The following is a 22,179-nucleotide window of genomic DNA, read 5'->3' as shown; positions in this document are numbered from 1 at the left end:
ACCCCCCTCAAAAAAAAAAGAATACTAAGATCCAAATGGTTTAAAAGATATCCCCAAAAATCTATGCCACAGTCTTCTCTTCCATTTTGAGATGAAGAGCTTCCAGGAGCTCAAGAGATCTGTCATATTGGGACTTCTGGGAAGTCCCATCTGGGAAGATGGCAGAGTAGGAAGATCCTGAGCTCATGTACACACTGAGACAAAAGCTACGTCAGTGCAACTAACTCTGAAAAAGACTCAAAGACTGGCAGAACAGACTTTCCAGTTAATCACAGAGAATGCCACATTGAAAAGCATAGGAGGGGTGGAAACGCACCTAGGAACCAAACCCCAGTAAGACTAACCCCAAACAGAAGGGAAAGGAGCAGAACCCATACCAAGCACCACAGGCATGAACCCACACTGGAGAGACGGGTCCCCATAACATTTGGCTTTGAAAACCAGTGGCGCTTAACTTCCAGAGTTTTTATAATCAAGAGGTACTTAACTCCAGGTACTTTAAAACCAGGTGGTTTAGCTCCAGGAGAGCTGGAGATCAATAGGAAGCTAAGTCCCTACGCTTAAAGAGCCAGCATAACAACCCTGCAGAGACACTGCAAGGAAGCAGCAGTTTGAAAAGTGCCTAGGGTATCTCAGATTTTGCACTGCAGGGGAAGGAATCTCCAGGAGACTTCTCCCAGAACGGAAGTGCTAGCAAGTGCCATTCTTTTATCCCTGTCTCCCCCATTTTCCCTGCCTACATAGCTAGACACTTGCAGGAACCAGCACATACACTCCCCACTTATCTTGCTAGTACCAAGTGCCCCACCTCTGCATTCCCCTTCAGAGGCACCCCATCCAACCCACCCCACTTAGCAAGCATCCCTCCAAAGCCACTTTTTTTTTTTAAACGTTTATTATTGAGAGACAGAAACAGAGCATGAACATGGGAGGGGCAGAGAGAGGAGGAGACACAGAATCTGAAGCAGGCTCCAGGCTCTGAGCTGTCAGCACAGAGCCTGATGCAGGGCTCGAACTCACAAACCACGAGATCATGACCTGAGCCAAAGTCGGATGCTTAATCGACTGAGCCACCCAAGGGCCCCTCCAGTTCTGCCCCAATGCACCATGCAAGCAACCCTAGCAGGGACCAGAGCCACTCCAAAGTGACTCCTGCCCTGGAGAGAGGGGGTTATAACCATACAAACCAGTGTGCTCACGGTCCCAGCAGCCAAACCTTATAGCTGACAGTACAGAGATAGTGCCCTGCGGTTCACTGCAACTGCAGTCCCACCACATGGACTTAATGGCAGGCACCTGGTCTGACTGCTGACCTACTACAAAAGCCCACTAAGAGCACAGACACTACATCCTGCCCAATGTGCCCCAAATAGGTAAAGTGGGCCTTTGCCGTCAAATGGACTGAAGGCAAATGCAGCTCAGTCACACAGTAGGGCCTACACAGCCACACGGGAGATACCCCTGAAGTGCCTGGTTCCGGTAAACAGGGGTTATTGTGCTCCAAGGCACCACAGGACCTCTTCTTCATAAGGCTACTACTTGCAAGAGCAGAAAGATATAGCTGACTTCTCTAATATGCAGAAACAAACACAGAGTTAGACAAAATGAAGAGATAGAGCAATATGGCCCAAATGAAAGAATAGGACAAAATCACAGCAAGAGAGCTAATTGAAATGGAGACAGGCAAATGCCTGATAAAGAATTCAAATTAATGGTCATAAAGATACTCATTGAACTTGAGAAGAGTGGAGGATATCAGTAAGACCCTCAACAAAGACACAGAAAATATAAAAAAGAACCAGTCAGAGATAAAAAATTCAATATCTGAAGTACAAAATACACCAGAGTAAATCAGTAGCAGCATTAAGAAGGTAAAACCAAGCAGTGATCTGGAAGAGAGAGTAATGGAAAACATCCAAGCTGAACATGAAAAAGAAAATAAGAAAAATAAAAAATGAGAATAGGTTCAGGGAACTCAACGATATCATCAAGTGTAGTAACATTCACATTACAGGGATCCCAGAAGGAGAGGGAAGGTGAAGAAAAGTTATTTGAAGAAATAATCATGCAAAATGTCCCTAATCTAGGGAAGGAATCAGACATCCAGACCCAGGAGGCACAGAGAGCCCCCAACAAAATTTACACAAGGAGTTCCACACCAAGACACATAATAATTAAAATGACAAAAAGGAGTGATAAAGGGAGAATTTTATAGCAGCAAGAGAAAACCATTATATATAAGGGAAACCATATAAGTCTATCAGCTGATTTTAAAACAAACTCCTCAAGGCAGAAGGGAGTGGCATGATATATTCAAAATCCTGAAAGGATAAAATATGTAATCAAGAAATCTCTACTCAGCAAGGCAATCATTCAGAACAGAAAAAGAGATAATGAGTTTCCCAGATAAACAAAAGTTAAAGGAGTTCATCACCACTAAACCTGCCTTACAAAAAAAATGTTAAAGGTAATTCTTTGAGTAGAAAGAAAAGGCCATTAAGTGTAAGAAAATTATGAAAGGAAAAAAGTTTCACAGGTAAATACAAAAATATAATAAAAGTAGTAGATAATCACTAATAAAACCAGTATGAAGGTTAAAGCACAAAGGCAGTAAAATTAATTATAACTATAAAAATCAGTCAAGAGAGTAATAGAATAAAAGTATGTATGACATCACATACATAATATGTAAGAATGGGGTAGCAAAAATTCAGTGCTTTTAAAATGGGTTCAAAAACTTAAGTAACCATCAATTTACTATAGACTGACATCCACATAAGATGTTCTAAATGAACCTAATGGTAACAAATAAAAAACCTATCACACACACACACCACACACACGAGAGAGAGAGAGAGAGAGAGAAAGAGAGAGAGAGAGAGAGAGAAGGAATCCAAGTGTAACACTACAGAAATCCATCAAACCACAGAGGAAAAAACTAGAGAAGAAAAAACCAGAACTACAAAACAACCAGAAAACAAGTAACAAAATGTCAGTAAGTACAAACTTATCAATAACTACTTTAGATGTAAATGGACTAAATACTCCAATCAAAAGACACAGAGTGACTGAACAGATAAAAAAAAAAGCAAGACCCATCTATATGCTGCCTGTAAGAGACTCATTTCAGACTTAAAGACATGCAGATTGACAGTGAAGGGATGGAAAAACATTTATTACACAAATGGAAGTGAAAACAAAACTGGGAAAGTCATATTTAAATTAGACAAAACAGACTGTAAAACAGAGACTATAAAGAGACAAAGGACACTACATAATGACATAGGGAACAATCCAACAAAAGGATATAACAATTGTAAATATTTATGCATCCAACATGGAAGAACCTAAATACATAAAATAACTATTAACAGACATAAAGGAAGAAATTGACAGTACTATAATAATAGTAAGGGACACCCCATTTACAGTAATGGATAGATCATCCAGACAGAAAATCAACAAAGAAACAGTGGCTTTGAATGACATATTAGATATATTCAGAACATTCAATCCAAAAACAGAAGACTACACATTCTTTTCAAGGGGATATGGAACATTCTCCATAATATACCATATGTTTAGACCATAAAACATATCTCAATAAATTCAAAAAGTCTGAAATCATGTCACCCATCTTTTCTAACCACAATAGTATGAAACTAGAAATCAATTACAAGAAAAAAAATCTGTAAAGAATACAAATACATTGAGTATAAATAACAAGCTACTGAACAATGAATGATTCAACCAAAAAATCAAAGAGGAAATAAAAAAAATACATAGAGAACATGAAAATGAAAACACAACAGTCCAAAATCTTTGGGAAACAGCAAAAGCTGCTCCAAAAGAAAAGCTTATAGCAACACAAGGCTACCTCAAGAAACAAGAAAAATCTCAAGTAAACAAACTAACCTAACACTCAAAGGAGCTAGAAAAAGAACAAACAAGGTCCAATGCCAGTAGTATAAAGGAAATAATAAAGATTAGACCAGAAATAACTCAGAGACTTTAAAAACAATAGGACAGATCAATCAAACCAGGAGCTGGTTCTTGCAAAAGATCAAGAAAATTAATATACCTTTAGTCAGACTCATCAAGAGAGAGACTCCAATAAATAAAATTAGACTCCAATAAATTAAAATTAAAACAGAGAAGGAGAAATAACAACATCACAGAAATAAAAAGGTTTATAAGAGTATTATGAAAAATTATATGCCAACAAATTGGACAAGCTAGGAGAAATGGATAAATTCCTTCCAAAACTCAATCAGGAAGAAAGAAAATTTGAACATACTGATTACTGGCAGTAAAACTGAATCAGTAATGAAAAAAAAAACCTCCCCCAAAACATAAGCCCAGGACCAGATGGGTTTCCAGGTGAATTCTACCAAATATTTAAAGAAAAGTTAATACCTATTCTTCTCAATTTATCCAAAAAAAAAAAAACAGAAGAGGAAGGAAAGCTTCCAAATTCATTCTACTATGAGTCCAGCATTACTGTCATACCAAAACCAGATAAAGACACTACAAAAAAAGAAAACTAAAACCCAGTATCTCTAATGAACATAGATGAAAAAATCCTCAACAAAATATTAGCAAACTGAATCTAACAATAAATAAAAAAATCATTCACCACAATCATGGGGAATTTATTCCAGGGATGCAAAGGTGGTTCAAAATATTCATAAACCTATCAACATGATAGATCATATTAACAAAAGAAAAGATTAAAAACCATATATCATCTCAATAGATAAAAAAAAGCATTTGACAAAATCCAGTATCTGTTATGATAAAAACTCAACAATGGGGATCCTGGGTGACTCGGTTGTTAAGCACTCAACTTCGTCTCAGGTCATGATCTCATGGTGCATGAGTTTGAGCCCTGTGTCTGGCTCTGTGCTGACAGCACAGAGCCTGAAGCCCACTTTGAGTTCTGTGTCTCCCTCACTCTCTTCCCCTCCCCTGCTCATACTCTCTCTCTCAAAAATAAACATTAAAAAAAAAAAAAAAACCTCAACAAAGCAGGTTTAGATGGAACATATCACAACATAATAAACACCATATATGAAAAATCCACAGTTAGCACCACACCCAATGGTGAAACATTGAAAGATACTCTCTAAAATCAGGAACAAGACAAGGATGTCCACTCTCACCACTATTATTCAACCCAGTATTGGAAGTCTTAGCTGCAGCAATCAAACAAGAATAAGAAATAAAAGGCATCCAAATTGGTAAGGAAGAAGGAAAACTTTTACTATGTGCAGATGACATATTATACATAGAAAACTAAAGACTCAACCAAAAAACTACTAGAATTGCCAAATGAATTTGGTAAAGTCACAGTATACAAAATATAAGGAAATCAGTTGTATTTCTATATACTAACAGCAGAAAAAGAAATCAGGGTGTGCCTGGGTGGGTCAGTCAGTTGAGTGTCTGAATCTTAATTTTGGCTCAGGTAACGATCCCAAGGTTGTAGGATCGAGCCCCATGTCAGGCTCTATGCTGAGCGTGGAGTCTGCTTGAGATTCTCTCTGTCCCTCTCTCTCCCTCTGTCACTGTCCTCTGCTCGTGAATGCTCTCTCTAAAATTAATTAGTTAATTAATTAAAAAAATGAAATTTAAAAAAGAGAAATTAAGAAAATCCCATTTACAATTGCACCAAAAAGAATAAAATACTGAGGAATACACTTAACAAGGAGGTGAAACACTACTCTGAAAACTAAAAACCAATTATGAAAGGAAGAACTGAAGATGACAAAAATGGAAACATATTCCATGCTCATGGATTACAAGAATCCACACTGCTAAAATGTTTATACTACCCAAAGCAATCTACAGAGTCCATGCAATTTGTATCAAACTAACAATAGCATTTTTCACAGAACTAAAACAAAGAATTCTAAAATTTGTATGGAACTACAAAAGACCCTAAATAGGCAAAAGAACCCTGAGAATGAACAAAACTGGAGGTATCACAATCCCACATTTCAAGATATACTCAAAGCTATCCTTATCAAAATAGTGTGGGTACTGGCACAAAAACTGACACAAAGACCAATGGAACAGAATAGAGAACCTAGAAATAAACCCACACTTATATGGTCAATTAATCTATGGCAAACGAGGCAATATACAATAGGAATGGCACCTGGCTGGCTCAGTCAGTTAAGCATCCATCTCTTAATTTCAGCTCAGGTCATGATCCCAGGATCGTGGGATCCAAGTCCACTATAGGGCCCACTACTGAGCGAGGACTGTTTAAGATTTTTTCTCTCTCTCCCCCCGTCCCTCTCCTATGCTCTTGCTCTCTCTCTCTCTCAAATTAAAATAAGTTTTTTTAATTAAAAAAAAAAACAGAATATGCAATGAGAGAGAGAGTCTCTTCAGTAAACAGTGTTGGGAAAACTGGACAGCTACATGCAAAAGCATGAAACTGGACCACTTTCTTATACCATACACAAAAATGAATTCAAAATGGATTAAAGACCTGTGAGACATGAAACTATAAAACTCCTAAAAGAAAAGATAGGCAGTAACCTATTGGACACTGGTCTTAACATTTTTATGGGTCTGTATCCTCAGGCGAGGGAAACAAAGGCAAAAATAAACTATTGAGACTATACAAAAAATAAAAAGCTTTTGCACAGCAAAGGAAACAATCAACAAAATAAAAAGACAATGCAGTGTATGGGAGAAGATAGTTTTGCAAATGATATATCCAGTAAGTGGTTCATAATCTAAAATATATAAAGAACTTCCTACAACTGAACACCAAAAAACCCCACAAATAATCTAATTAAAAAGTGGGCAGAGGACCTGAGAAGACATTTTTCCAAAGAGGACATACATGTCCAAGAGACATAAAAAGATGTTCAATATCATTCATTATCAGAGAAATGCAAATCAAAACCACAACGAGGTATTACCTCATACTTCTAGAATGGGAAAAATCAAAAAGACAAAAAAGTAGCAAGTGTTGGCAGGGATATACAGAAAGACAAACCCTCATGCACTGTTTGTGGGAATGCAAGCTGGTGCAGCCACTGTGGAAAACAGGATGGAGGTTCCTCAAAAAGTTAATAATAGAACTACCATATGATCCAGTAATTCCACTACTGGGTACCCAAAGAAAAGGAAAACACTAATTCAAAAATATATATGCACTCCTACGTTTAATGCAGCATTATTTATAATAGCCAAGATATGGAAGCAATCTAAGTTTCTATCCATAAATGAATGGATAAGGAAGATGCAGTATATACATACAATGGAATATTACTCAGCCATAAAAAAGAACAAGATCTTGCCATTTGCAACAACATGGATGTACCTAGAAGGTTAAGGGTAAGTGAAATAAGTCAGACAAAGACAAATAGCATATGCACTCACATGTGCAATTTAAGAAAACAAAACAAAACAAGACAAAAAAATGGACTCTTCAATACAGAGAGTAAGCTGGTGGTTGCCAAACAGGAGGTGGGTGAGGGGATGAGTAAAACAGATAAAGAGGATTAAGAGTACACTTATGATGAGCACTGAGTAATGTATAGAATTATTAAATCTTTATACTGTACACCTGAAATTTATACTTCAATTTTAAAATTAAATTAATTAAATAAAATAAAACTATTTAAAAAAGAGATTTGCCCTATTTATTCCAAACATTCTTACTGAACACCTATCAAATGCAAGACATTATTCTAGGTGATAGGCATAATAGTGAACGAGGTCCCTGCCCTCAGGGAATTTACATTCTAGAAAAGGGGAAAAGATAAATAATATAATCTTAGAGGGTGATATGTACCATACAAATTAAAATATGGCAATATTAAAAAGAGTGGGTGGGGAACAGGGGAAGAGACAGGTATCTCTATAGTGAGGTAATGGAAAGCCTCTCTTATGTCAACATAACTGATAACTAATGATGAGAAAGAGCAGAGAAAGAAGACTCCAGAAGAAAAAACAGCAAGGCATCAAAGAAAGAATGATCTTAACAGAATGAAGAAATAGAACAGAATGTATTGAAAGCAGAATGAGCCTAGATTCAGAGAATTAGTTAGAGTCTTAACTGAGTATAAGAGAGAGCCATTGTAAAGTTGTAAGTAGGGGAGTGACATTTTCCAATTTTTAATTTTAAAAGACTACCAAATTTTGTGGCAAACAGATACAAAAGCATTCAGAGTAAAAGTATTTTGGGAAGTTAGGTGGTCTGCAGGGAACGAGGGTGGCTCAGTCGGTTAAGCATTCAACTCTTGATTTTGGCTCAGGTCATCATCTCACAGTTCATGAGATCTAGCCCTGTGTCTGACTCTGCACCTGTCAGTGAAGAGCCTGCTTAATACTGTTTCTCCCTCTCTCTGCCTCTCCCCAGCTCACTGCATACACACTCTCTCTTCCTCAAAATAAATAAATAAATAAAACTTTTAAGTATTTTATTATTTTTAAAATGTTTATTTATTTTTGAGAGAGAGAGAGAGAACGTGCAAGCAGGGGAGGGGAGAGAGAGAGGGAAATACAGAATCTGAAGCAGGCGCCAGTCTCTGAGCTATCAGTACAGAGCCCAATGCGGGGCTCAAACTCACAAAATGTGAGATCATGACCTGAGCCAAAGTTGGGCACTTACCGACTGAGCCACCCAGGTGCCCCCAAAAAACTTCTTAAAAAAAGAAGTTAGATGGTCTGAAATAGGGTCTGGAAAAGGGGATGAGTGGATGAATTTGGGATATATTTTGGAGACAGTTACCAATAGGGCTTAAGACTAGAGAAAATAAGAAAGAGGAATAACTGTGACCTGATTAAATGGATGAGAACACCACAACTGAGGAGGAAAGTGTTCTAAATCAAGATTTCTGTTTTATTCTGAGATTCCTACAGGCAGGATGAGTTACCCTGGAAGCAGATTCCCATATACAGTGGACTCTTGAACATGGGTTTGAACTGTGCAGGTGCACTTATAAGTGGACTTTTCTCAGTAAATACAGTCCAGCACTATAAATGTATTTTCTCTGCTTTATGATTTTCTTAACATTTTCTTTTTTCTTGCTTACTTTATGGTAAGAATACAGTATGTAATACACATAATAAAAAATAGGTATGCTAAGCAACAGTTTATGTTACTGGTAATGCTTAATGGTCAACAGGCCATTAGCAGTTAAGTTTTGGGGGAGTCAAAGTTATACATGCATTTTTGACTGTGCGGTATGAGGGGGTGGTCAGTGCCTCTAACCTCACATGGTTCTAAGGTCAACTTTACCTCAGAATTTAAATTAAAAATATTTTAAGTGTTTAGAATGCAGGCTAAAAATGTAACAACTGTCCTGTGAAGCATTCCAAAGAAATGTTAGTTCATACAGAGTTCAAAGACTTTGTTTATGGAAAAATAAAATACATACTGACCCAGAGCATGCAAACAAAAATGATATAAAATAATAATGCAAACTCTATCCCTATCATGGTCTTGAGTTTTTTGTTTCTGTTTTAAGTTTAAAAGGCATGTGTAGAGAAGAAACCATTTCTCCCCAAATATATTGTCTGAAATCCGAAATGTAAATTCTTTAGTTTAAAACCAAGGCACTCAAGATATCCAAAAGCAATAAAAATGAAAATACTAGGGGCACCTGGGTGGTTTAGTCACTTAAGCGTCTGACTCTTGATTTTGGCTCAGGTCATGATCTTACAGTTAGTGAGTTCGAGCCCCGTATTGGTCTCCACGCTGACAGCATGGAGCCTGCCTCGGATTCTCTCCCTCTCTCTCTTAAAATATGTAAACTTGAAAAACTTTTAGTTAAAAAAAAATTAAAATACTAATTCCAGCTAAACCTACAGAATTAAAGGTATTCAGGTTTGTGGTAATTCACAAAATTACCACAAAAATTTTTTTTCATGCCTTCTGGACCAAGGTAAGATTGCCCTTTCTGGTCCACTTGTTCTTCTAGTCCACAACATACTTTTATGGTTTATAATCTAGAAAATGTATGTATTCTAAGGCAGGAGAGTTCAGAATAAATATATCAGCAATCTGAACAAAATGGCTATATCATCCTTTTAGGGTGGACCAAGGAACCCAACAGAAATAGAGCCAAAAGGTTGAACTCAGTGCTTTGCTCCACTTATTAACTGTCCAATATTTCCTATTCAATTGTGAAGCATCTGTGATACATCTATTATGTACTAGACAATCTAAAATACAGTTGTAAAATAGGACAGAGCTATCAACTGTTGTTATTTTGGTTTTCTTCAACCTTCCTGATAAGTTTTCAAATTCTAGTACTTCCTTTAAAATTAAGAAAAATTCTGGGGTGCCTGGGTGGCTCAGTTGGTTAAGAATCCGATTTCAGCTCGGGTCATGATCTCACGTTCATGAGATCGAGCCCCACATTGAGCTATGAACTGACAGTGTGGGGCCTGCTTGGGATTCTCTCTCACCCTCTCTCCCTGCTCCTGTCCCACCCCCAAAATAAATAAATACACTTAAAAAAAATCTTTAAAATCAAGAAAAATTTAGGAACAATCTTAATTTTGGATCCTCCATCTTCAATCACTACTCTACCTTCTATTATAACTAAATTATTCTCTTTTTAAAATATTGGTTGTTAGTCAAGTATTTTTAGCCTATCATGTGTCCTTAGGTTTTCATCTTAGTCATTTATTTCTCATTCCTTTCCCTATATTCCGTGACAATATACTTTATCTCTACTGCCTAGTTGTACCTTCTTCATGTTCCTTGGCCTTATCTTCCTCTTTCCTGAAAATTAACTCTGAAAAACCTTCAAGGCTCAGTCTTAGGCCCTATCCACCCCTGTATCTTCAATCAGTTATTCACAAATGATGAGCCATAAAATTAAATCTAACTCAGATCTCGAGTTCCTGATCTAAATATCCAACTGACTACCCTCCACAATCACCTCCTGCCTTAACATATCCAGATTCAAGTTATGATCTCAAAAACCAATGCTGCAAAATATTTTCTATTGTCCCCTATCTCAGTGAAGGGTGGCCACCATCCACCCAGTTACATGATCTAGAAACCTAAGACTTCATCCTTCACCACATCCTTTACCTCTGTCCATCATTATGTGCTCCCATTATATGTCCCCATACATTTCAAACAACTCCTACATCCATCTTCTTGTTTCCATCTCCACTATTATCACTATTACCTAGTCCACGCCTATCCTTTTTCAAGGGGATCAGTAGCCTCTTATTGGGGCCTTTCAAATCTACTCTCCTTCCCACAAATTCAGTCACTCTTCCCACTGCAGCAAATGTGGTCTCTTAAAAATTTAAATCTTTTTTTTTTTAATTTGAGAGAGACATGCGTGCACACACACATACATGTGAGTGGGGGAGGGGGGAGAGAGAGAGAAGTTTGGGGGGGGCGGAGATCCCAAGCAGGCTCCACACTCAGTGTGAAGCCTGGCAAGGGGCTCAATCCCACAACCCCGGGATCATGACCTGAGCCAAAATTAAGAGACCGACACTCAAATGACTGGCCACCTAGGTGCTCCTGCAAAATTTAAATCTTATAAAGTTATCCTAAGTAAGTCTTGCTTAAGACCCTTCAGGGGCTTCTTAGCTTTTTTAAGTTTATTTATTTTGAGAGAGAGAATGAGAACACAAACAGGAAAGGAACAGAGAAAGAAGGAAAGAGAATCCCAAGCAGGCTCCATCCACACTGTCAGCACAGAGCCCGCTGTGGGACTCAAATTCACTAATGGTGAGATCATGACCTGAACCCAAATCAAGAGTTGGATGCTTAACCAACTGAGCCACTGAGGCGCAAGGGGGTTCTTTCTGCTCTTGGGTAGGATAAAAGTCCAAATCCAATAAAAGGTCTGCAGATTCCTGCACTGTCTGGCTCCAATGCATCTCTAGTCTCATCTTATTCCATATTTCCCCCTCACTCTACACTTCATTTATAGAGACCTCCTTTCATTTTCTAGAACATTCCACACATGCTCCTTTCCATCACAGGGCTTTTGTGATGCTCTTCTCCTTTTCTGGAATACTTTATTCTCCCATGTGGCAGCCATAATAATGCCCCCCACCATGTCCATGTCCTAATCCCTAGAATTTGTGAATATATTACCTAACATGCCAAAAGGGACTTTGTGGATGTGATTAAGGATTTTGAGATTGGAAGATTATCCTGGATTACCCAGGTGAACCTAATGAATTCACAAGAGTCCTTATGAGAGGAAGGTAGGAGAGTCTGTGAGAGAAGGAGATGTGACAATGTAAGTAAAAGGTCAGGGTCACAGAGAGATCTGCAGATAAAGCAAGGGGCACTAATGAAGGTAGGTAGTCAGCCTCTAGAAGCTGGAAAAGGAAAGGAGGTGGAATGTCCCTTAAAGCAACAGAAGGAACACACCCTAGTCAACACACTGATTTTAGGACTTCTGGCCACCAACACTATAAGATAATAAACTTATGTTGATTTAAGTCACTGGGTTTGTGGAAATTTTTACAGCAGAATTAAGCAACTAAGAAACCCACCTTCACCACTGAATGACATATTTCACTGATTTCAGGTCAAATGCATTTTTAAGACTCCCCTGAAATCCTTAATTGAGGCAAATCCCCCTTTTATACATTATCAAGGTATCCTTTATATCACCAGTTAAAGTTGTAACTGTATAATTATTTACATAATTGATTATTTGACTCATGCATTCTCCCTTATTTAGATTGAAGCTCCACAACACTAGGAACTCCATCTAATTTTGTGTACCTAAGTACCTGGCAAAGTACCTGGCACATAGCAAGTACTCATGGATTTTTTAACCTGCTGTCCTCTACCCATCAGTAATGCCATTTTGGTAGGTAACCTATGGAGGGTCTTTTCTCAACCATCTTGCTTGGCACTAAATGGGCCCTAAATCTGAAGAGCAGGGAGTTTCTTCAACTCAAAGAAATTTTCTTCTATTACATATTTGCTTATTTCCTCTCTTCAGTCCCTTTGTTCTCTACTTCTGAAATTTCTAGTAGATGGATTATTAGAACTTTTGTATACCCCAATTCTTTGTGCCCTTTATGCAGCATTCCAGAACTACAATTATTCAACTTTCAGACTGCTAATCTGATCTTCAGCTGTATCTACTCTGCTTATCAGTCCATTTATTTGTAAATTTTACATATAATCAATGAAATCAGAACACAGAGATTTCCAATCGATACTTTTACAACAGTCAGTTATGAACTAGCTTCTCATCCTTCTAAAATATATTATGCTTAATTTCTAAATTATATTGTGCTTGTTCTGCAAATTCAATTTCCTTTGAGTATTAAGTCATTCACGATGTGGGTTTCCTAAAATATTTTGTAATGCTAGTTGTACAATATGCCCTTTTACCTATCTGCACACACTGTATCTACTTATTGCAGCCTCCTCTGCAAATTTTGTGGGAGGATCTAGATGTGGTTTGGGTAGGGTGGGCTGGCAGTTTTTTTGTTCTTCACTAGGAATTCCAGCCCCTCTTTAGACAGTCAGTAGCTTTCCTGGAGCACTCTTCTCCCTGGAGCACTTAGGAAGACTTAGCTGGTCTGAGTGCTGTTCATTAATCAGCCTGACCACTGAAGAACAGAATTTGTAGCAAGAAGCAGTTTTTCTTTGATCTAAAAAAACAGAAGTTCTTAACATAAAGTCCCTAAAAAAGTTTTGGGAGTTCTACAAAATCCCAGAAATTACATACAAGATTACTTTTCTTATGTGCATTTTTCTAAGTAGAAGGTTTATAGCTTTCCTACAATATCCAAAGGGTTCTGTGACTCTAAAAATGTTAAGAACCAATGCTTAAGGATTTAGGAAGATTTTGAACATAAATCTGAGGGTTTTCTTGTTTTTATTTTCAAGTTTTCTGTGTTTTCTTCCTCTTAAAAATAGTGCTAGCTTAGTAAGAATGTTAACTAGTGGAGCTGCTTGACCAAGATTTCATTATATTTATATATGTTATGATAAAGTCATAAACAAATGGGATGGAACCATCTTCAAAAAGGATAAGAGAGAATGTTATATTCACAAAATAACAATGAGCTACTGCAGGAGAACTTATCAGAGGTTTTTTTTTTTAATATTTATTTATTTTTGTGACCCAGTATGTGATCTATCTTGGAGAATTTCCATGTGCACTCAAGAAGAAAGTATATTCTGTTGCTTTGGGATGCAGAGTTCTAAATATATCTGTCAAGTCCATCTGGTCCAATGTATCATTCAGGGCCCTTGTTTCTTTATTGATCCTGTGTCTAAATGATCTATCTATTGTTTAAGTGGAGTATTAAAGTCCCCTGCAATCACCACATTCTTATCAATAAGGTTGCTTATGTTTGTGATTGTTTTATATATTTGGGGGCTCCTGTATTTGGCGCATAGACATTTACAATTGTTAGCTCTTCCTGATAGATAGACCCTGTAATTATTATATAATGCCCTTCTTCATCTCTTGTTACAGCCTTTAATTTAAAGTCTAGTTTGTCTGATATAAGTATGGCTACTCCAGCTTTCTTTTGACTTCCAGTAGCATGATAGATAGTTCTCCCTCCCCTGACTTTCAATCTGAAGGTGTCCTCAGGTCTAAAATGAGACTCTTATAGACAGCAAATAGATGGGTCTTGTTTTTTTATCCATTCTGATACCCTATGTCTTTTGGTTGGAACATTTAGTCCATTTACATTCAGTGTTATTATTGAAAGATATGGGTTTAGAGTCATTGTGATGTCTGTAGGTTTCATGCTTGCAGTGATGTCTCTGGTACTTTGTGGTCCTTGGAACATTTCACTCACAGAATCCCCCTTAGGATCTCTTGTAGGGCTGGTTTAGTGGTGATGAATTCCTTCAGCTTTTGTTTGTTTGGGAAGACCTTCCTCTCTTTCTATTGTGAATGACAGACTTGCTGGATAAAGGATTCTTGGCTACGTATTTTTTCTGTTCATCACATTGAAGATTTCCTGCCATTCCTTTCTGGCCTGCCAAGTTTCAGAAGATAGATCGTCACTAGTCTTATCAGACTCCCTTTATATGTTAGAGCGTGTTTATCCCTAGCTGCTTTCAGAATTTTCTGTTTATCTTTGTATTTTGCCAGTTTCACTATGATATGTCACGTGGAAGATCAATTCAAGTTACGTCTGAAGGGAGTTCTCTGTGCCTCTTGGATTTCATTGCCTGTTTCCTTCCCCAGATCAGGGAAGTTCTCAGCTATGATTTGTTCAAGTACACCTTCAGCCCCTTTCTCTCTCTCTTCCTCTTCTGGAATCCCTATTATACGGATATTGTTGTACTTGATTGCATCACTTAGTTCTCTAATTCTCCCCTCATACTCCTGGATTTTTTATCTTTTTCTCAGCTTCCTCTTTTTCCATAATTTTATCTTCTAATTCACCTATTCTCTCCTCTGCCTCTTCAATCCGAGCTGTGGTCGCCTCCATTGTATTTTGCACCTCATTTAGAGCATTTTTTTAGCTCCTCATGACTGTTTCTTAGTCCCTTGATCTCTGTAGTAATAGATTCTCTGCTGTCCTCTATACGTTTTTCAAGCCCAGCGATTAATTTTATGACTATTATTCTAAATTCATGGTCCGTTATATTGCTTAAATCGTTTTTGATCAATTCATTAGCTGTCGCTACTTCCTGGAGTTTCTTTTGAGGAGAATTCTTCTGTTTCGTCATTTTGGATAGTCCCTGGAGTGTGTGGAACTGCGGGACACTTCCCCTGTGCTGTCTGGAGTAACTTGTGTTGGTGGGCGGGGCTGCAGTCAGATCTAATATCTGCCCCCAGCCCACCACTGGGGCCACAGTCAGACTGGTGTGTACCTTATCTTCCCCTCTCCCAGGGGTAGGACTCACTCTGATGTGGTGTGGCCCCTGTCTGGGCTACCTGCACACTGCCAGGCTTGTGGTGCTGCTTTGATGGGATCTGGCCTATTAGCCACGGTGGATCCACAGGTGCACAGGGGCGGGAGGGGCAGGCTTAGCTCGCTTTGCCATCGGTGGTTCCCTGTGGGAGGGGCCCTGCAGCACCAGGAGGGAGGCAGAACTGTAGGAGGGATGGATCCACAGAAGCACAGTGTTGGGTGTTTGCGCGGTGCAAGCAAGTTTGGTGACGGGAACTTGTTCCCTTTGGGATTTTGGCTGGGGGATGGGAGAGGGAGATGGCACTGGCCAGCACCTTTGTTCCCCACCGAGCTGAGCTCTGTCTTCCAGGGCTCAACACCTCTCCCTCCCGATGTCCTCCCACCCTCCTGCTCTCCAAGCAGAGCTGCTGACTTTTAACATTCCAGATGTTAAGTCCCGCTGGCTGTCAGAACTCACACAGTCTGGCCCCTCCGATTTTGTAAGCCAAACTCAGGGGCTCTGCCTTGCTGGGCAGGCTGCCCCTCCACCCTGTTTATTTATTTTTGAGAGACAGAGACAGAGAGAGAGAGAGAGAGAGAGAGAGAGAGAGAGAGGGCAGGGGAGGAGCAGGGAGAGAGGGAGACACAGAATGTGAAGCCGGCTCCAGGCTGTGAGCTGTCAGCACAGAGCCCAATGAGGGGCTTGAACTCACGAGTAGTCTCAAGATCATGACCTGAGCCGAAGTCAGGCGTTTAACCAACTGAGCCACCCAGGAGCCCCTCCTTGAACCTATTAGAGGTTCTAAAGTCTTAAATGACTTTAAAAATACTCGCACTTTCTTTTCATTTGATATTCTTATTAATGAAGGTATCCTCTAAACCAACAAATGTACTGAATGGCTGAGACATCTGACCCAAATAGTGATTGTTCAAGGGAGAGACAAAATATCAACTTCAGAAATAATTAATGATCAATGTTCTAAGGAAAATAATTTAGAGTACACTACACATCTTGTTAGTCTTTGCACATCCAGTACCTGCTGGATAAATATTTAGTGAATCAATAAAGAAATGGAAAAATGATTTAGTTTTAACCTAATATTTTAAGAATTATCACTTCCTTAGGAAGATTTTAAATGATTCATAAAGTAGAAAGATAGCAGAAAAAAAAGACAAATATAAAAGCTTATGCTAATAATATGGTAAATGCAACACACAAAAGTAAAATACCTAAGAATCCTATTGAATCAAAAGCAGATTAAATCAACTTTTCAAAAACATTATCACAAAGATATCTTTGTGTATCTATTAGGTAATGGTTTTGTCATTTGTCAAAGACTTATTAGGGGAGCAAAATGATATTTTGGTCTCTACATTTTAAAATCTCCAAAGAAAAGATAAACAAGATCAAAATAAAAGAATAAAAATCATAAAAAAATGGTAAAGAGGGCCCACAAGGAAAATTCAAGAAGCTCTGGTGGTTCTAACAAAAGGAATAAAATATGCAATAACTACCTTTTCATATATTAGAAAAAAAGCAGGGGCGCCTGGGTGGCTCAGTTGGTTAATCATTTGACTTTGGTGTAGATCACGACATCATGGTTGGTGAGTTCCAGCCCTGCATCAGGTAAACTTGAGCCCTGCTTCAGGTGAGCTCTGCTTCTCTCTCTCTCCCTCCCTCCCTCCCTTTCTCTCTGTCTTCTGCCCCTCATGGTATTCTCCCTCTCTCTCTGCCCCTCACTCACTGGTACCCTCAATCTCTCTCAAAAAAAAAAAAAAAAAAAAAAAAAGGCAAACCAAAGTATTTCTATTACTGTATGAAAGGTTAAACAAAAGTTTATATATGCCTTCTAGCTAAGAAAAAGCAGGGGCAAACATAAGAAAACCTCTCTTGAAAAGACTGAAGAGCTATTAATGTTGAAAGATGATAAAAGAAACAAAGTCATCTCTCTACATCTAAAATTTTGAAAACTGAAAAATTTAAAAGGTTAAACATTTTTCTGCCTGGAGATGGGGCTTAAACCAGATTTCTCGTGACCGTTTTCAGTTCTACAGTCTGATCTATGGAGAAAAATGTCCAACTCCTTTCAATGTAAAAGAGGCCTAAGTTACTACGCATAGAGAAGGAATTTTTCTTTTTTGACCTGCCAGGTTTCTAATGGTCAATGTTATATCCCAAGATCCAATTAAAACCAGCAGTACAACCACAGTAAGGAACAAAATAAGCATACCTCCTGTTCTTCCATTACCAATCTGCAGAGCAGGCTGAAGGCTTCTTTCATTTTGCAATAAATGAGGCAAATGATAATAAATGCTTGGCACTTGAAGAGATTTTTTGCTTGTTAACTCCTTTAATAGCTTTAGGGTATTATCTAAAACAAAAAAGCAAAATTAATGCACAGGGTCACCTTACTTACAGAAATTGCTGATTTCGCAAATACAGCAGTAAACATTTATGAGAACTAGAACTAAAGAATTTTCTTTCCTGATTTCATACTTTGGTAAACAAGATCTCCCTTTAAAATGAAAAAGACACTTCTTCAGCTAGAGTCTCAGAGTCTGATGCTGACAGCACTTGAAGGAAGCTAAAAAGGTCAACAGAAGTACCAGGAGAAGGTAGAAGGCTTTCATCACTTGCTATTGTAATGGTTCAGAATTTAGGCCCTGCAGAACACACACTAATAAACATGCTACCCGTTGGGGTGCCTGGGTGGCTCAGTCGGTTGAGTGTCCAACTTCAGCTCAGGTCATGATCTCACACTCCGTGAGTTCGAGCCCCATGTCGGACTCTGTGCTGACAGCACAGAGCCTGGAGCCCACTTCAGATTCTGTGTCTCCCCTCTCTCTGTCCCTCCCCTGCTCATGCTCTGTCTCTCTCTGTCTCAAAAATAAATAAATAAATAAATAAATAATTTTTTAAACATGCTACCCGTTTATGAAAACGTAGTAAGCACATTCACCACCCATAATTTTCTCTTTCCTTATGCTATTCTATTTTACCAAATTTTCAAATGGAAGATTTTTTTTTCAAAGAAATTCAAGTACAGTAATTTAAACAGCACAATTTAAGACAGATCCTAACTTTCAAATCATTTTCCAGTTTTTCTTGGAGGAATTAATGAATCTTTTAATATAACATGAAATAAAAACTCTGATCTGGTAGGCAACATTTTAAAATCCCAACAGTAATTTAACATTTTAAATATGGAAGTCAGCAATAAGGTCTTAAAGCTTCAAAAAAGATTTCATGTGAAACAATATGAAGACTCCATTAAAAATGTAAGAACCAAAAATTCACCAAAAACTGCAAATGACTGTGATATGTTTAATGAAATTAATGTTTAATCTTATAAGTAAAGAAACAATTATAAATTACAAGGCACCAATTTCAATCTATCAAGTTGGCAGATCAAATAATGCTATTAAATTTTGGTGATAATCTGATATATGTTACAGCTATTCAAGACAGCATCAAAAACCCTAAAACATTTCTGTCTTATTACTCACTCAATCATTTCCCTTTTAGGAATTTTACTTTCATGCTCTCAATAAATATTTAGCAATCATCTACTTTGTCCCAGCCACTGTGTCATGTGTTTGGAAATCAACAGACATTAAAACATAGATCCTTGTTTTTAAGGAAGTCATAATCTAATAAAAGTAACTTAAGGGCTACCAGAAATGTGACCGAGTTATACATAAAGACATCCATCACAGAGTTATAAACTAGGGAGAGAAAATAACACAGAAAAATCTTATTTGCCTAATAGTAAAATTGTTTAATATATTATGGTATATGGTTAACTGACAAAAGGCGATTAAAAATGGTATTTTTGAAAAATATTAAATGACACAATAAATGCTAATAGCATAATTTCAAAAGTAAAAATCAGGCTATAACAATTACAATTTTGAAGATAAACTTGCATGGAAAAAAGACTAGAAGGAAATGAAAAATGTTAAGAGAAATCATTCGACAGCAGGCTTATGGGTGATTTTTTATTATCTATCCCATCCCATACTTTTAAGTGTTATTTTGCCACAACACAAATTTCACAATCAGGAGGGGAAGACAGAACATGAAAATTCAAAGGTAAGGTAATGTAGTGGAGTGCCTGGGTTGGTTAAGCATCCAACTTTGGCTCAGGTCATGATCTCACGGTTCAAGGGTTCAAGCCCTGCGTGAGCTCTGTGCTGACAGCTCAGAGCCAGGAGCCTGCTTTGGATTCTGTGTCTCCCTCTCTCTCTGCCCCTCCCCTGATCACACTCTCTCTTTCTCTCAAAAATAAACATGAAAAAAAGTTGTTTTTTTTTAAAATAAGGTTAGGTAGTGAATCTAAAGACAAGAAGAATAAATGGTAAAAGATGATGCTAAATGAAAAGGTATATTAATCTTGAAAGATTTATGTGTAAAAACACATTTATGTGTGTAAAAACACAAAGTTAAATTTTAATTTCATTTGGAATATATTTTTGAAGAGATCTGGGTTTTTGCTCTAGTTGGTGAAATTTACACAACTGAAATCTAAATCAATTATTACTCTCTTAAAATCAAACTTAGCAATTAATAAAAATTGTTTTATAATTTACCATTATACAAAGTTTTGTGCGATGTTTCTCTCTGAAAAGAGTAATATATGCTGGTTGATAAGCTACTTTATACAACTTTCAAATAAATTATTTCACATAACCCTTTGAAAACATAACTTTTATGAAACTAAAAATATCATTTGTACCTGAAAACTTATTTAATGCATCCTTACTTCCATTTGTTTCTGCTCCTACACGCTTGAACTGCTGTACAATGGCATTTAATTCAGAAGAGCGCTGCGAGATTCTATGTTCAGCTATACGAAGACGTTCTTTCAAGGCAAGAAACTCTCGTTGATAAGCAATCAGTTTTTCTAGAAGCAAAACCAAAGGTTTTTAATATATTTATTTAAAAAAAGAAGAAACATAAGACATAACTGTAAGATTAGAAATTTTAAAGTCACATTTTTCAGAAAGATGTTCATTTATGTATTGAGACAGAACTGAAAAAAGAGCCCCAACCACTTATACATAGCAAAGCTACAACTAACCCTAATGCTCTTAATATCTGTAAGAATGCAAACACTTTCTACTTAGTCTTTCAGAAATGTAAAGACAGGGAGAAAAAGGACAAAGTTTCTAGAATTAACATTTCAGGCATACTACTAACATCATTTCTCAAAAGGTTCAAACAAATATAAAGACCTTATTTGTATTAAGATAGAGAGATGAAGTATTGAAACTGATAATATAATTAATAAAATGAATATTATCTCTTCTATAGCATTATCATTAATTTCTATAGGCTTTTTCCTCTGTACTTCCAATTCTGCAAAGATTTCCCTAGGCCAGACTTTGGTCAAATTCCTGATTCCTAGGGGCGCCTGGGTGGCTCAGTCGGTTAAGTGTCCAACTTTGCCACAGGTCATGATCTCCTGGTCAGTGGGTTCAAGTTCTGCGTTCAGCTCTGTGCTGACAGCTCACAGCCTGGTGCCTGCTTTGGATTCTGTGTCTCCCTTTCTCTCTGCCCCTCCCCCACTCATCCTCTGTCTCTCTCTCTCAAAAATAAACAAACATTACAAAAAAAATTTTTTTTAATTCCTTATTTCTAAAACTTCTTATTAGGCAGGTGTAAAATGACTCCAGTTAACAGTCATCCATTTTAATTTGAGACAATCACAGGTCAGGAAAACCTGGTTTGGGAAATAAAAGTGGATTTCATGAGGATAAATGCAGGCATTGAAACAACAGTATCAGACAGCTCAGAGACAAAGTGCACAGTGAGACGATGCCTAAGGACTGAATCTGACATCAAAATCTAAGAGATGGTGGAGGACAAACCATTCATTAATTTTGATCAGCAATGCTGAAAGGTAGTTGAGGGATATAGGAGTAGTATGAGCAATTTCTACAAACTCATTAAACTAAGAGAAACCAGAACAATGGTTTTCAACTTCTGTATCAAGCTGGATAATCCAAGGTTACTATTTTGATATCTAAACAAAACACACCTTAGAAAGACTACTTTTTATTTAATATTATTATCTCTGCCTTCTTCAAGGACAGACTCAATAAGAAACAGACCTAAAAAAAAATAAATCTGCACGGTTATAAAGATATTCTTAACAACAGGCAATTATCTTGTTCCTTGTCCCTTACACAAAAGCTCACACAATAAACATCTCTTCAGAATTCTGTGTCAGGGAAAAAAAGTCTGCCCTGCTCAATTGTCATTCTTCCATACATTGAACAATCACCATATAAGCAGCTATATTCTCCTTAACTTGCTGGCTTTAGGAGGGAAGAAAGGAA

At 37.5% G+C, this 22,179-nt stretch overlaps 1 protein-coding gene across 3 annotated transcripts in view; it reads right to left on the bottom strand.

Moving 5' to 3' along the window:
- MGAT4A (alpha-1,3-mannosyl-glycoprotein 4-beta-N-acetylglucosaminyltransferase A) overlaps window positions 1–22,179 on the bottom strand; it is a 122,516-nt gene that overhangs the window by 58,908 nt on the left and 41,429 nt on the right. For 2 of the 3 annotated variants that reach the window (XM_043603214.1, XM_043603215.1), the window contains exons 3-4: window positions 20,574–20,741; window positions 18,069–18,209 (exon numbers count right to left, since the gene is read on the bottom strand). In XM_043603214.1, coding sequence (XP_043459149.1) covers window positions 18,069–18,209; window positions 20,574–20,741 — 309 coding nt within the window. The remainder of the gene's footprint in view (window positions 1–18,068; window positions 18,210–20,573; window positions 20,742–22,179) is intronic. The other variant, XM_043603216.1, reaches the window with a different exon arrangement.

This window comes from Prionailurus bengalensis, chromosome A3 (assembly GCF_016509475.1).
Source record: "Prionailurus bengalensis isolate Pbe53 chromosome A3, Fcat_Pben_1.1_paternal_pri, whole genome shotgun sequence".
Classification (NCBI taxonomy): Eukaryota; Metazoa; Chordata; class Mammalia; order Carnivora; family Felidae; genus Prionailurus; species Prionailurus bengalensis.
This window is presented reverse-complemented; position numbering and strand designations above follow the sequence as displayed.